Consider the following 16,170-nt stretch of genomic DNA (forward strand, 5'->3'; position numbering starts at 1 on the left):
TCTCACCTCTTTGGTTGCACTTCTAAATAGCAAACCTCTGCAGCCTGTCTCTGTGACCTTCCATCACACCTCAACAGGAACGCCTGCATCAAACAGGTCCAACAGGCCCTTCGGTCGCTGGGCTCGCTGCAATGTCTGTCCGACAGGTACCAGAGCTCATTTATGGTGTAACTGGAAATTCAAAGTGTTCTGTGTGCAGCACGGGCTGGCACAGACCTGAGTGGCTTTTTAAGGGGCAAAGCTGAGTACATGTTTCCTGGCTGCAAAGATCCAGGCAGACTGTGAGATCCTATTGTTACAAACACAGCTCCCAGCCTTGAGCAGTGACACAACGGCAAAGCGGCAGCCGCGGAAGCTGCCAGAAGGACACGTGACTCTCAGAGCCGGAGCCGCCAGAGGGCGGGGTGGGAAAGTGGGTCCCGTGAACAAACACGCAGGCCCAGGTCCCTGGAGCCCGAGGGACAGGAGCAGCGGCATTTCAGAAACTCACGGAACCCGAGACGGTGGGAAAGCAAGAGCCGGGCCGTGCTGAGCGACTCTCCACCATGTCCACAGCAAATTTCCGGGGACTGTGGGGGGGGGTCCCGGGGCCCGTTCTCTGCCCCGCGGGAGCTGATGCCCTGGCTCAGAGGCCTCCCTGCAGTGTTCGTTGTGTGCTCTCGGCTTTGGTTGAATAACAGCTGTGACTAACGGTCCTGAGAAGTGGGGGGCCCAGCGGTTTAATCCCCTGACTAGCTGAAGGCCGTGTCAGCGCGCCGGGCTGTTTCGATCCTTCTGCCGACAGTAATTACTGAGCGTACCGGGTCTCCTTCCAGCTCGCAGGCATCGTCCCGCAAACGCACAGCCTTTTAGCGATAAGGGATCTTGTCAGACGTGGAGTCATCATTCTGAACACGAGATCTCATTACAGATAGAGTCGGGCGGGCGGAGGGATGTGTTTTTGTGAAGTTGCTTATTTGTTTTTCTTATTTTGTCATGTCCTTCTAACTCATCAATGTACATTTTTCGTAAAAATCCTGATGGGGGGGGGCGGGGCGTGGGCGGCTTTGGGTAACTGAATTAAATACCCAGGGGCTGAGTACAGAGTGGCCCAGAACAGTCTGGGGTTTTCAGGTTTGGGTAAAAGCAGATGCGTGACAGCTCAGATATCAGATCAAGTCCACCACGTGCCCAGAGCCGAGGCACCCGTTTCCCTAAATAGAGCGAGAATGGCCCTGGGGACTTGGGGACTGGAGCACCGCGGCTCCCTCCCTCGGGGGCCTGGGGGGGGGGGAACAGGTGTACCCCAGGAGCCCTTCCCGGCTCAGACGTCCTGGCCGCTTTCCCCACGTGGCGCTGAGTGTCCCTGTGGCAGGAAAGCCGGGCAGCAGGCAGCACCGCCGCCGACTTACAGAACCCGGCGGGGCGGCTGGGAGGTGCCAGTGCAGGAGCGCAGCTCGGGGGCAGCTCGGAGAGAAGCGCACCGCTCCCTCGCTGCGGGTGCCGGCTCGGGTCCTGCCGGCCACCCGTAGGGCTCCCTCCTGCATCTCTGCACTGTGCCGCCCAGAGCCCGGGGCCCTCAGCGCCGCCCTCTGTTGCAGGGAGTACTACATCACCATGGTCAAGTGGGCCACCAGCACCAAGGTCGCCGTGAACTGGCTGAGCCGGGCGCAGAACGTGTCCATCCTCACCCTCTGCGACGCCACCACGGGGGTCTGCACCAAGGTAGGGGGGCCGGGCAGGCCGGCGGGCGCTTCCTGGGCGTCGGGGTCACGTGGGAGAGAGGGAGAGAGAGACACACACACACACAGAGGGAGAGACACACACAGAGACACACACATTGAGGCAGACACACACAGGGAGACACCGACGCACACTGAGAGACACACACACGCAGGAAGAAACACACACAGACACACACAGGCTGAGCGCTGGCTGGTCCAGGCTCTCTGGCCTCCGTTTTGCTGCCGCCTGGTGGCTGACTTGAGAACTGCTACAGACTCAGGGCTCTTCCCCGGGGATGCCAGGTCCCAGAAGTGACCATTCCGTTCACCTCGCCCCCGGCCACTCCATACAGGGGCCTGCTCCCCGTCCTCCACTTGGTGCTGGAGAGGGGAGTGGCCCGGCCTGCGTTCCCAGGGCCCAGCGCTGCACCCACGCCTGACCCTTTCAGCGTCGGCGCCCCCAGCCCGGCCAGAGCCAGCCAGTCCCCTGGGCAGTCAGCCTCCTGTCTGCAAGTCACTGCCATGTTCCTGCGGCCCCAGGCTGGCTCAGTGGGCGGTTGGAGGAGGCGAAGGAAGGAGCCCAAGGAGGAATGAAAATGTAAATAAGCAGGCCGGGCTCCCCTGAGGATCGAGGAGTGACCCACAGCCAGACTTCCCTGGCCCTGGACTGCGTCCTCCACGCTCCCTGAGCCCCGAGAAACGTCTACTCAACCCAGGCTCATCTCTCAGAAACCCTTTTTTGGTCCTAAACTTTTATTTTTATTTTGGGGGGGCCCTAAATTTTTATTTCCCCACTGGGGAGGCGACGGGCTTGCAAAGCAGCCATGTTGTGACTAGGGAGATGCCCCCAAACAGCCTGACCCCGCAGCCCAAGGACGGTCCCAGGGAGCTGTGGCTGGGACTGGCATCCTCCACGGGCCGGTGACTTACTTTGTCTGTGATCCAGTCTGGAGCAGGTTCCGGGCTGTTCTGATGAGCTTCCTGAGGGGAAGGAAGGGAGGAGCGGGCGCGGCTCGTGCCCCGGGGCCCTGGGGTCTGTGCCCCTGGCCCTGTGGGGTCCGCAGTGACAGTCCTGCTTCCCGCGGTCAGAGTCTGCAGGTGAAGAGCAGAGCGGCCCCGGGACAGGCCACGGCGCGTGCTGCGGAGCAGCTGCTCCCGGTGCGGTGGGTTTGGTCGTCTCTCTTTCTGTTTTTCCACACAGTTCTCAGATTGACTGTTCAGCTGTGGTCTAAGTCCCGAGGGTTACTCAGAGTTGTGAACTGGAAATTTGACACATGTCCACACACACACACAGACACACAAACACACACACTGAGGCACTTGAGACTTGCCTTTAAATGGGCCCGTGCCTGTCAGGGGCGACTGTCTGATGGGCCCGTGCCTGTCAGGGGTGACCGCCGAATGGCAGTCCTGCAGGGGATTCTCACCCCGGCTGTCTGTCCTCATGGCCGGGAGAGTGACGTCTTCCGTGCTCGAGGACACGCGCGCTCAGCTCTGAGCCGCGGCACCAGACGAGGCAGAGAGCAGCCAGCCTCCTCCCGAGCCTGTGCGGCCCCCGCCGAGGGAGCCAGACTGCTTCTGCACCACCGATCAGAGACCCGAGATGCGCACAGACGCCTTCCTCCAACGCTCTTATTTCGTTTCAGAAACACGAGGATGAAAGTGAAGCCTGGCTGCACAGACAGGTAACTATTCCGTGTGTAAACCCCACACTCGCCGTCCCCACCAGCCACCAAGTCCTCCTTCCCCAGGTGTTACAACATGGCTTCTGACATTAAACCCTACAGGAAGCTCCAGGAACACACACACGCTCGTGCGCGAGGTTCCGTGTGGCGGTAGGGCCGCGCAGCACCCCTCATCCCCCGCCCCGGGAAGCCCAGCAGGGCTGGAGAGCCGTGGGCTCTGTGGGAGGGGCTGCAAGAGCCTTCCTGGGCCGTGCGGGGTTCTCAGGTCTCGGGGTGTCCCTCCAGTGTACCGCGGACGAGCCACACGAGTTGCCTGGATTTAACCTGTGCTTAGTCGGTCGGTCATGTCCAACTCTTTGCAACCCCATGGACCGTAGCTTGCCAGGCTCCTCTGTCCCTGGGACTCTCCAGGCAAGCATCCGGGAGTGGGATGTCGTCTCCTCCTTCGGGGGATCTTCCGAACCCAGGGATCGAACCTGCATCTCCTGCGCTGGCAGGCAGGTTCTTTACCACTGAGCCACCTGGGAGGCCCACTTTAGTGAAAGAAAATGAAACATGGCTGATGTCCCTGATTTTCTCAGCCTGGTTCAAAGAAGCCTCCTTCAAGCTGGGGGTACTCCGGACAGGTCCGCTGAGTCTTCCATGGATTTCTGTCCCCGACTCAGCTAAGAGGTGCAGGTGAAGCAGGCCTGAGGAACTGGAGGCTATCAGATGAGATCTGCAGTCAGTCACTCCAACAAAAAAGTTCAACTCCCACAAAAAATAAAACCCTCGCACTGGTGCTTTCTTGCTTCGGTTACTTTTTTCTTGTTGCACAGCCTGACGTTAGAAAGCACACGTGGAAGGTTTTGGAAGCTCTCTTCCTTCTTGTCCTACCGAATGGAATGAAAATCGTCTGAAAATTCTATCAAACTGGATCTGAGTCTCAGGATCACGGTGGGGCCGGCAGAGGCGCACCTCTCTATTGACAGGGTAGAGTCCGTTCGTGGAGAATGACTGAAGCTGGGCTGTCCACAGTGGCTCTCCAGGGACATCCCAGAAGCTCCGCGCACCGTGTGACCTGCGGAGTCAGCGCCTGGCCTCGCCTCCATCAGTCATCTCAGGGGAGGGCGGCAGCCTCATCGAAGGAGCGATGCTTTAGAGACACCCATGTCCTGCCCTGGGCCCGCCTGACGCGGAAGCGGACCACTCGTGTAGCCGCTTGCTTCCTGTGTCCAACTTTGAATGCCAGGTCCCCGCTAGGAGATACCCATCATGAGACTGTGCTCAGGCGTCATCAAGTACTCGCTGGGGAGCTGAGGAGTTCTTGAGTGCCGCCTGGACCGATAAGGCGAGCGCAAGCCCCAGACGTAATGTTACGACGTGCCTCTTAAAATCACACAAAATGCCCAAGTGGTTGAAGCGAAAGAGTCGGAGAAGAAATTCATTATCTGCGTAAAGTCATCTGTTCCACTAGTATGAGATCGTGCCAGACACCTCGCTTTGTGGATCTCAAAAACTCACGTCCACTGCTTCCACTTGCTTCACGGCTGAACAACGTGCCGCCGGGTAGACAAAGCACGCTTTGCTCTTCAGTGACGGCATCCTGCCCTGCGGCTGGTGTGGGTCATGCTGCGGAGGGCACAGCGCCGAGTGACAGGGGCCGCCCGCCATGTTACTCCAGGTCCCTGAGATGCCCGGGATGACAGAGTCAGGAAGCGGGAGGCTGCGTGGGGGCTGCAGCAGTTGCCGAGCTGGAGGCGGAGGAGCAGCTAGTGGATTCCGGGCTCCCCCCGAGGAGAAGGAAACCCGCCAGGGCGTGAGCCACATCACGAGCGCGCCCGAAGCTGCGGAGGGCTTGCTTCAGTGAACATGTTTCCGTTTGTGTCATCCTCGACTTTGTAAGGAATGAGTCTGCTGGAGTAGCAGTCTCCGTGATGTCTCAGTGAAGACAGGGAGAGGATGTCTGGGTCCCAAAGAGGGGAATGTGGTGGAGTCTTAGACTCTGTGCCTGGGGCGTGGAAGGGCCTGGCCATCGCAGGTGGGGAGCGGAGGTGCGGGGGGCCAGACCTCCCTCCATGGGCAGTTCGTGTCTGAGCCGGAGGAGGGGGGATGGACTTAACTGAAGTGGGGTGCAGTTTGTCTCCTCATGGGCTGAGCGCTGTGGGGAAGTCAGGGTCAGAGGGTCCCCTTCTCACCCCTGCCTTCCCAGTTCGATCCCTGGCTCGGGGAGATCCCCTGGAGGAGGAAATGGCAACCCACTCCAGTGTTCTTGCCTAGGAAGTCCCATGGACAGAGGAGCCCGGCAGGCTGCAGTCCCTGGAGTCGCAGAGTCGGACTGAAGCACACTCCTGGTCAAAAGTCATTGCGCTTTCCCACTAAAGATACGTCTGCTGTGTCAGAAACCAGGTTTCAGCGAGGCTCAAAGTCTGGTCTCCCCCCTTCCTGCCGAGGAATGTTCCCAGGATGGATGTGAAGATGACATGGCAATGCATGGGGCCTTCTCAGTGTAAAAGCAAGGCTTCGGGCCAGGATTAATTATTTATTACATTTACTCATAGTAATTTTCTCTGCCAAAAGTGCAGACAGTTCCCCCCCCCCCCAGAAAACGGATGCAGTATTGTGGTATCCATCCTGCGGTTGGCAAATAAAAGTGCCTGTAAAAAGCCAGATTTACTGCTGGGTTTTTCTGTCACCTCTATTTTTAAATACCATGCTTCCAACTCTAAATAGAAAAATAAATATTTGCAGATTAGAGGTTTCATTTTATTGCAAATATTCATGAAGATTAAATGTCACTTTAATCACATGTTGGTTTATTTCTCTGGGCATATCACATTTGCATGTGTTCATTCACCACGGGGAAATGAGTTCTCCTCCTGCCAGCTGGGGTTTATTTACCATTTGTTCCCCTCCGCCTCAGCGTGGATCTCCTCAAATCAGAAAATGTATGTTGCGGCCGACTAATTGGAAACCTTCAAGCTGCAGCTTCACAGAGGCTAGGGTGTCGCCCCCCAAAGCAAAATCCCTTTCTGCCCATCCAGGCGACCACCATCCTGAGGGGGTGTGGCTGGGCACTGAGCAGGACTCCTCAGCTTTTAGGGTGGGGGGCAAACCAAGATGCAGGCACACGCTCCAGGCGCTGGCTTTGAGTCCAGCCTGGAATTCTCCCCCAGGGAAAACTGGGAATGCTGGTTTTGTCTCCATGGAAAGAGACAGTGCGTGCGTGCGTAGCTGTGTCCGACTGTTTGCAACCCCGTGCACTGTGGCCCTCCAGGCTCTTCTGCCCGTGGAATTTCCCAGGCAGGAATACTGGAGTGGGTTGCCATTCCCTCCTCCAGGGGATCTTCCCGACCCAGGGCTAGAACCCGAGTCTCCTGAATTAGCAGGCGGATTCCATACCTCTGAGCCCCCTGAGAAGCCAGCAGTGACAGAGGGTCCGGGGAAATACGCGCCTCCTACCGAATGGGCGTGGGGAACGGCCCGCTCCTTCGACAGCGGCTGAGAAGCTCAGTGAGACCCAGAGAACACTGTGCTCCCTCCCACGTCGTAGCACACACGGGCGCCGTCTTTGTTTGCTGGGCTTGTTTCCTTTCTTTTTTCTTGTCTCCGTGGTGGGCTATTCAGTATGAGGTGGAATTTATTGAATAAAAGGTCAAAGGATGGAAAGAATAGAATCCATTTTTAGGCAAGATCAGGTTTGTGCTTCTTCAGAATTATGATCGTTAACTCCTTGGATGATGGAAACAAACTTTTTTACAAAACAGAAATAGACTCACAGACATAGAAAACAAATTTATGTTTATCGAAGGGGGTGGAGATAAGTTAGGAGTTTGGGATTAACATATACCTCCTTCTGTATATAAAATAACAAAGACCTCCAATACTTTGGCCACCTGATGCGAAGAGCTGACTCATTTAAAAAGACCCTGATGCTGGGAAAGATTGAGGGCAGGAGGAGACGGGGACAACAGAGGATGAGATGGTTGGATGGCATCACCGACTCAATGGACATGAGTTTGAGTAAGCTCTGGGAGTTGGTGATGGACAGGGAGGCCTGGCGTGCTGCAGTCCATGCGGTCACAAAGAGTTGGACACACCTGAGTGACTGAAGTCAACTGAACAGCAGAAGTACCTATGTTCACTGTCCTGTAATAAAACCTATAATAGAAGAGAAGCTGAAATATATATATGTGTGTACAGATACACACACACATAACTGAATCACTTTGCTATGCCCCTGAAGCTAACACGACATTGTAAATCAACTCTATTTCAGTTTTTTAAACGGTTTAGCAAACATCCCTGGAGGATTTTTCAGGGCACCCTGGATTCCACGGCCCCAGGTAAGTGGGGAGCCTGACTTGTACTTCCCGAGTGCTGAGCTGTCGTCTCTGAAGTCCTCACTTTCTTTTAGGAAGCTGGAGGTTTGACACGTGATTCCCAAGGCAAGAAAAGGCCCCACATAGAATTTACCCCTGTTGGAAATAACACAGGAAGTGTATCTCAAGACATGTTTTATCCTGGTTCAACCTCTGGAAACCAGATGAAGCAGTTTATAGACTTAATCAATGGCTTCTGTCCGCAGAATGAAGAGCCGGTGTTCTCCAAGGATGGCCGGAAGTTCTTCTTCGTCCGAGCGATCCCGCAGGGTGGGCAGGGGAAGTTCTACCATATCACCGTCTCCTCCTCGCAGGTGAGCGCCCCCGGTCAGGTGAGCCCCCTCCCAGGTAAGCCCCCTCTCGGGTGAGCCCCCTTCCTAGGTGAGCCCCCTCCCAGGTAAGCCCCCTCTCGGGTGAGCCCCCTTCCTAGGTGAGCCCCCCTCCCAGGTAAGCCCCCTCTCGGGTGAGCCCCCTTCCTAGGTGAGCCCCCTCCCAGGTAAGCCCCCTCTCGGCTGAGCACCCTCCCTGGTGAGCCTCCCCAGTTTTTGCTTAGCAAGTGGGATTGGCCCCCAGGGGCCAGGGCTGAGTGCACTTGTCACCTTCAAGGTGTGCAGAGGGGAGCAGGGCCCCCAAACTGGAAGGTGGCTCCTCTGTGGGGCCAAACAGGGCCCTGATGAGCCAGCCGTGCTGAGCACATGGAGGTGGCGTTCGCCCCTCCTGTTACCGCTCAGGAGCGCAACAGGAGCGGTGCTGCTGATGACGTCAGGGGAGACCCTGGGCACTCTGCTGGGTCTGAGCCCAGGACACGTAGCCCACTGTGTGTGCTGGTCTGCCCGGTCAGCCTGGCCTCCCTCTTCTGGGTCCTGGGGGCCGGCCCCGTGCCCTGGCGTCCCGCCTCCACCGTCAGCCAGAGGCACTGCTCTTGCCTGTACAGTAGCTTCGGGCAAAGGACCGAGGGTCACTGATCGGGGAACGTGGGAGCTGCATACGGTGCGTTTAGACAGAGCAGGCCGCCAGCAAGTCCGCCCCCTGCAGGGGGGCACCCGGAGGCCTGCGCCCTCCCCACGCGGTGCTCCACGGGGCTGCCCTTCAGGGACCCCGCTCTTAGGAGGGAGGCGAGGGCTGCTGTCCTCCACCTGCACCACCCTAGGCAGATGGGTCTGCGTTGAAGCAGCTGCAGACCTGTTTAGGATCAGGACATGTGAATGAAATTGCTTTTTAAAAAGTTATCAAAAATATCCCATGACTATAAAGTAGATGCCAATTCATGGTATGACCCCAAGGGTAATCTCCAAGGGAAAACTCCAAGAATGCCCCGGACGGAGTAGCCCTGATGAGGCAGGCTCCAGGACTGGGTGCCTGCTAGTCACCCAGCAGGAAGCAAGTCCCCCCGGAGAGCTCCTCCCCAGGGACCCTCGGCCCCCACTGCCCTGTGGGTCCCCTGGCCCCCCGCTTCTCCCGACGAGCCCTGCCCCCATCGGCTGTCCCTGTCCCGAGACCACCCCTGGGGTCCCGCTCCCCGGGCACCTGTGGCTCACACCTCGCGTCTCCCACCCCAGCCCTGTGGGGACGGCCGTGTCTTTCTCCACGTGTTACGGTTTAAACTGTCACAGTCGTTCTGGTCTGGGAGGCACTTGGAGACAGTCCGTGCGTGCAAATGTGCAACACGCAGGAGAATGTCTTCCGACCGTCCCTGTGACAAGCAGCAACGAGGACCAAGGCCAGGGCGGCCTTCGCCGCCTCCGCCCCTCCCTTCCTGGCTTTATGCTTTCTTTCCCTGCCTGTCGCATCCACTTGCCCGATTTCTCTCCTCTCTCCTCGTCCCGCTATCGTGATGACCCACTTACTAGATTCACAAGCTGTGAAGGAGCACTGTCCCCAGCCTGAGACACTGGGTTAAGGTGCAGAGCTCGCGGCAAGAGCCACTGGCGATCTAGTCGAGCTGGTTGACCAGCGCGGTGACCAGGGGTCCTGGCCGTCACAGGAGCACTCAGAGAGTTGGGGATGGGCAGAGGAGGCCAGGGTGGGGCAGGAGGAGGGATCACCCCAGGGAGGGCCCACTCACCACCTCTTGTCTGAGGGCCCCAGGGCTGAGAAGGGAGGCTGCAATCCAGCCCCTTCCCCAACCACGCACCCCCCTGCCCCCGCCTGTGTTGCAGCCCAACAGCAGCAACGACAACATCCAGTCCATCACCTCCGGGGACTGGGACGTGACCAAGATCCTGTCCTACGATGAGAAGCGGAGTCAGATGTGAGTGAGCGTCCTCCCGCCACTCCGCACCCTTCTCCACTCGCTTGGCCCTTGGCCCGACTCTCCTGGCGTCTCAAGACCCTAGCTGCCAACACACCATGTCCCGAGTCACCGGGTCCTAGCAACAGACGCTGCTGGGCCTGCAGCCGTGCCTGCCCTCAGCCTCTGCTGGCTCTCAGGAGTGGGGTCGGGGAGCCCAGGGCATCCCCAGTGCACGTCACCGCTGCCCCGCTTCTGAGAGAGAGGGCCAAGACGGAAAGAAGTTACGGGACTTCCTCCAAACTGTCTGCTGGTAACGTCAGGAGCTGGGGCTCCACTCAGGCAGGCGGGACACCGCCACCCTGCCCGCTTCTGGACCAGAGCCTGGGTTTCCGCGTGGGGTCCCGGGCGGGCATGGGCCGAGGAGTCGTGAAGTCGGGCTGTGTGTCTGGACTCCCAGCTCTGGCCCTCCAGAGGGTTGGTCCTGTGAAGGGGTTCCCACATCCAGACCCAGCTGTGTACCCCGAGGCCAAGCCCTGGGCGGTGCGGGCATACCTGGGCCAGCAGAGGTCTGCTCGGGCGCGGTGCCTTCAGCCCGTGGGAGTGTGGCCATCCCCTGCCGCCCACGGGGAGCTGGCCCCGGGCAGGAACTTACCAGCTGTGGGCCCTGAACAGTGCACGACCCCAGGGGGCGCCGGGGGGTGGTCCTGGTGTGCCAAGTACCAACCTGCCCCAAAGCCAGCTAACCGCTGTGCCCCCGCTGGTCTTCACAGCTACTTCCTCAGCACGGAGGACCTGCCGAGGCGGCGCCAGCTGTACAGGTGCGTCCCCACCCCACTCCCCACTCCGCCCCCGACCCCTCCTGCCCGCCCGTCCTCTGCCCCAACTGTGAGGCACCATTACCACCCCCGCCACACTTTCCAGATGGGAAGGAGGCGGCGGCTGGTTCCTGCCGCCAGCTCAGGGCCACCTAAGGGGACTCCGTGATGTGAGGCCGCTGTGGCCTGGATGGTGCCTACCCCCCCGGCCCCGTCAGGTGCACGGCCGCCCCCTCCAGCCGCAGAGTAAGGGCTGCACAGGGGGGTCCTTTCAGAGGCGGAGAAAACTTGGGCACATCCCTGCCGTCACAGGCCCGCTTCTCTCCATGGACGGGTCACCTCTGCTTGTCCACCCAGATAATCCCATCCGTCCCGCCCCCAAATTAGCAAAGGGGGATGGAGACTGGCCACCCACCTGCCTCTGACTTGTCCCATCAGGACGCTGTCCCCTTCCCACCAAAAGGTCTTCGGTCCAGTGGACAGTTTTCGCGTCCAGACCCATCCTGTGCCAGCAGCTCAGACCGGGACTCCTTCCAGGCTTCTGGAAGGCACCTTGGTGTCTCGTAAGCTCTGATAACACCTGTTGGCTAAGCCTTCGGGGCATGAAATCGTGCTTGATCAGCAAGGCCCCGAGTGACAGCTGCGGGTCGCCAGGACTCAGCCCGCCTGGGTGACCCCCAGAAGCAGCCGTGCCCAGGGGCCCCTGCCCGTAGCGGGGCAGGGAGGGCTCATGACAGCCGAGCCCGGCACCCAGGGGGGCCAGCAGGGAGACAGGCAAGGGGACAGCGCCCCCAGACCTCCCCTATAGGAGAACCCGGCGGGCCACGCAGGGCTGGGACTGAGGGCCTTGCCCGCAGTGACCACTCACTCCTGCCCGCCCTCCCTGCGCAGCGCCAGCACAGTGGGCAGCTTCAACCGGCAGTGCCTGTCCTGTGACCTGGTGGATAACTGCACCTACTTCAGCGCCTCCTTCAGCCCCGGTGCTGACTTCTTCCTGCTCAAGTGCGAAGGTGAGTTCCCGCCGCTACCAGTGCGTGCGTCATTCATAGCCGCTGCGGGGACCCGGCAGGTACCCCGCCCCAGGAGCTCCAGGACCCCCAGGACAGACCTCGGCTCACCAAGCAATGTTCCTGGATCACCTCTGTCTGGAGCATTGCTGATGTTTTACATCTTATAAAGGGTTACAGTTTATCAAAGTGTTCTCCACACGCTATGCCAGTTAATCCTAAAATTCACCTACATTTTCCTTTAAAAAAAATATTTATCTTACACATGGATGGACGCAGGTCATCTAAAAAGGTGATAAAACACTTTCAAAAATTATTAAGTATATGCAAAGATTGAGATATAAAAGAACCCAGAAAAAATATTTATTTTCCTAGGACCCAGTGCATGGATAATTTATCCCACACTTCAAAAAGTTCTTGATCACACCAGTCAGCATATACAAAGCAGCAGGCCAAGTCCTGTCACGGACAAAAAGAAATGTGTTTGCATCTTGTCCTCAGGTCTTGGAAAGATAGGATAGGAACCCACAGAAAAGTAAGAGATTATAAATACAGTTGTAACAAAATATGTCTCAAGGAAGAGCTTGATCTACTGAGGTCATCTCATGGAGGAAACTACACTGAGGGCAGAAACAGACCAACGCCAGGAGCAATTCAACCCCAGGGTCCCAGGTGAGGCGTGAAGAGCCTTCTTCAGGCTGTGATAGCCTTGCTGGCCACTCAGTGGCTCGGGACTTCATCCTCTCTTTAACAGCGTCATCATCTGAAATCTCAGCCCCTTCACCACCCAAGCATGGATGATGTGATGGGTGAAAATTTCATGTTGGGTGGGGGGTGGGGGAATCTGAACTACAGCTCTAGGCCCCAATCCCCTTGAAGCATCCTACCAGACTCCTCTTTCCCCATCAAGACCTGTCGCCCCAGGGCAGGACCTTTGTGAAATTAGCTGTTGGGAACATGCAGAGATGCACAGAGACTGGGGAGTGTGGTCAGCAGACCCAACAGGAACAGGAGACGGGGGCCTAACGGAAGCTGCAGGACCAGAGATCTGACTCCTTACCTCTAGGGGACGATGTGGCCTTACAGTGTGGAAGGTCGTGATGAAATACAGAAGGGAAATGGAAGTCCTAAAGAGGAAGTCCCAGAAATAATGACTGGAAGGGAAGAGGTCACAGAGCCTCCCTCAAGGAAGGTCTTGAAAAGCAGGCAGACGTCATTTTCCAGAAACAGGTTTAAATTCGAGGCAGACGGTGAGCTGGGGGCTTCAGGCTCTGTGTTGTCCCTGGCCAAGGTGGTCATGGTTTGGGTCTCATTCTTGGGTTCTTGCTAACATTCCCCAGAGAATGAGATGGTTGGATGGCATCACCAACTCAATGGACAGGAGTTTGAGCAAGCTCCAGGAGTTGGTGATGGACAAGGAAGCCTGGCGTGCTGCGGTCCATGGGGTTGCAAAGAGTCGGACACGACTGAGCAACTGAACTGAACTGAACGTTCACGAGTGTGTGTTCCTGCTTGGTTCTGTGGGCCCTTCTCAGAGGGAAGGGCCTCATTGTGAGGACAGCAAGCTCTCGTTGTCCAGTCCTGCAGACCCCCACCCAGGGTTGAAACTGAATGGCTCTCCCAGGAAATCTGTGGCCCTGGCTTTGGGCACGGACGCTCCTGTGTGGAGGTGGTGGACGTAAAAATGGCGTCCGCGTTGGGAGGCCCCTTGGGCAGCCCGTGGAGGTCGCTGGACATTCATCTCTGCGGATTTCCTGTCCTCCCACTGGCGTCTGTCCCGAGTGGGGAATAACGTTTCTTTTTATGTTTATGCTCCAGCCAGCCCAGGGACTTGTTTCCTGTATAAAGCTGCCTGTGTGGTGGTCTGCGGATATTCCGGGTGAGGAGATGGCTCCTCAGTGGCCACTATGAAGGAAAGCAGAAGCAGAGAGCCAATCGGGCCGGCCCAGGTCACAGACACAACTCGGGCCCCTGAGAACCCTGTGAGCTCAGCTTCAGAAGCACGGGCGTCCCTCCCCACACACATGCCTGGACCCACCAGTGATAGAACTGATTCGCAAAGTTTGAAGCATAGGAGACCTCAGAGACCATCTGACCTGATCTCCACCCCCTGCTGCCTCTTATTAAGAAACTTAACTCTTAACTGATCGTGGAGTTGTCACCTCAGGACTTTTTGAATCATTGAAACGTAGTGTTAGTCACTCAGTCGTGTCTGATGGTTTGCGACCCCATGGACTGTTGCCTGCCGGGCTCCTCTGTCCATGGGATTCTCCAGGCAGGAATACTGGAGTGGGTTGCCATTCCCTTCTCCGGGGGATCTTCCCAACACAGGGACTGAACCCAGGTCTCCTGCATTGCAGGCAGGTTCCTTACCATCTGAGCCACCAGGGAAGGCCAGTAGATATAAAAGTAGACCCCAACGTGTAGCCCACAGCAGCGTGTATTAAACTCCACACCCTCTCCCGTTTGCTTCTCCCACACTCCACAGCCACTCTGATAGACCTGGATTTGTTCATTTATTTGGCTGCATTGAACCTTGGTTCCGACACCTGGCATCTCCGCTGCGTCCTGCGGGATCTTTGGTTGTGGTGCACAGATGCTAGCTGTGACGTGCTGGCTCTGCTGCTCCGCGTGGCATGTGGGATCTTAGTTCCCCAACCGGGGATCTAACCTACGTCCCCTGCATTGCACAGCAGACTCTTAACCGCTGGACCACTTTTGTGAACCTCTGAGCAGCATTTAACTGCTCCTCCCCCGCCGCTACAGGACTCTACTATGTAGCTCAACTTAGCTTCTCAGATGTAAGCAGAACAGAACTAAAATCTCTCCTTTTAATGCTGAGGGGAAATGTAAGGGCAGCTGGACGATTCTCTTGGGTGAATTGGGAAAGGAACGCCTGTAGGTGCTCCCGGGCTCAGAAGTGTCCAGCCCATCACGTCACGAACCACGGATGTTCGTCTCGGTTAAAGATTGTGGTCAGAGGATTTACTAACTAGTTCAAGGTGGACCCTAGCCACTGAAACAGAGGCCCAGTCAGAGTAGATGCAAGCTTACCCCACATCCGTACATAAGAGCTGGGTGTCATAGCCACGTGAAACGGTGGCAGCCCCACGTGACCCTGTTCTTCCTTTTCGTGGACCTTCCATTATGATGGTTTCTGGGAAGCTTATCCGATATGGGTCTATCACCTTCACTCATGCTGCAGTGCCCAGCGGCGTAATCCCATCATGACTGATCACAGCTCATCAGTAGCTTGCAGCCAGAACTTCTGTTTAATTAGTCCTCTGGCATATAGTTCTTCTCCTTGTTGTTGGTGCTGTCCAGCTGCTAAGTCATGTCCAGCTCTTTGTGACCCCATGGACTGCAGCATGCCAGAATCCTCTGTCCTCCACTGTCTCCCAGAATTTACTCAAACCCATGTCCATTGAGTTGGTGACGCCGTCCAACCCTCCAGCCTCTGCTGCCCACTTCTCCTCCTGCCTTCAATCTTTCCCAGAGTGAGGGTCTTTTCCAGTGAGTCAGTTCTTCGCATCAGGTGGCCAAAGTATTGGAGCTTCAGCTCCAGCATCAGTCCTTCCAATGAGCATTCAGGGTTGGTTTCCCTTAGGATGGACTGGTGTGGTAGAGTGCGCCCATCTTCCTCACTGTAGGGGTTCATCCCGTCTCATCATCATGTACTTTCTCCTCTAACATTCACTTGTGTTTCCTCTGTGGTTTCTCAAAGATGGCCGCTTTTATGTTTCTTTATAATTTTTAAATTTCTAATTTCTATTATGTGACCACTTTAAAATATGTACATTATTGTTATACCTTTGCACACTGTTAGATTAAACATAGGCTAAAATAGAATATAAGTAAGTAAAGACTTGGAAATGTTTGCAATGCGTATATCCACTCGTTACCTGGCTGGATCCCATCTATCAGTGTCAATATTTATATCTAAATGGCATGGGTTTTAGGCAATCACGGAATACTTCCATGAGGTACATGTGTAAACCGTGTTCAGTAGAACTTTGTGGAAACTCACTTGCATATTTAATGTAGGGATTAGGTTCCTTTCCAGATCTCTGGGGCCTGGCAATGAAGCCAGCTGCATCCAAATGGTTGTAATACGATACAACATCTTATAATGAGATCAAATCTACTCTAAAATATACCAGCAAGCCTCAGTTTACATGCTTAGTTGGTCTTCTCAATGACCCTGTGAGACAGGTAATGGGAACAGTCGGTACGTGTCCAGCTTCTTACACGTGAAGTTCATTCCTATAGTTCAATACTCGATGCCCATATTCCCATGTCTGACTCCTTGTAATTTATACTCTTATTGCAAATAGGTCTGCGGAGAGTGCCCTGCGCTCAGTGTTCC

General features: G+C 56.5%; 1 protein-coding gene across 3 annotated transcripts in view; it reads left to right on the forward strand.

Annotated features, from left to right (window-relative positions):
• Nucleotides 1-16,170, forward strand: part of DPP6 (dipeptidyl peptidase like 6) — a 980,810-nt gene that overhangs the window by 907,663 nt on the left and 56,977 nt on the right. For all 3 annotated transcript variants that reach the window (XM_027969056.3, XM_027969054.3, XM_027969055.2), the window contains exons 11-16: nt 1,581-1,704; nt 3,350-3,388; nt 7,956-8,063; nt 9,909-10,000; nt 10,753-10,800; nt 11,689-11,807. In XM_027969056.3, coding sequence (XP_027824857.2) covers nt 1,581-1,704; nt 3,350-3,388; nt 7,956-8,063; nt 9,909-10,000; nt 10,753-10,800; nt 11,689-11,807 — 530 coding nt within the window. The remainder of the gene's footprint in view (nt 1-1,580; nt 1,705-3,349; nt 3,389-7,955; nt 8,064-9,908; nt 10,001-10,752; nt 10,801-11,688; nt 11,808-16,170) is intronic.

Source organism: Ovis aries, chromosome 4 (genome assembly GCF_016772045.2).
Source record: "Ovis aries strain OAR_USU_Benz2616 breed Rambouillet chromosome 4, ARS-UI_Ramb_v3.0, whole genome shotgun sequence".
Taxonomy (NCBI): Eukaryota; Metazoa; Chordata; class Mammalia; order Artiodactyla; family Bovidae; genus Ovis; species Ovis aries.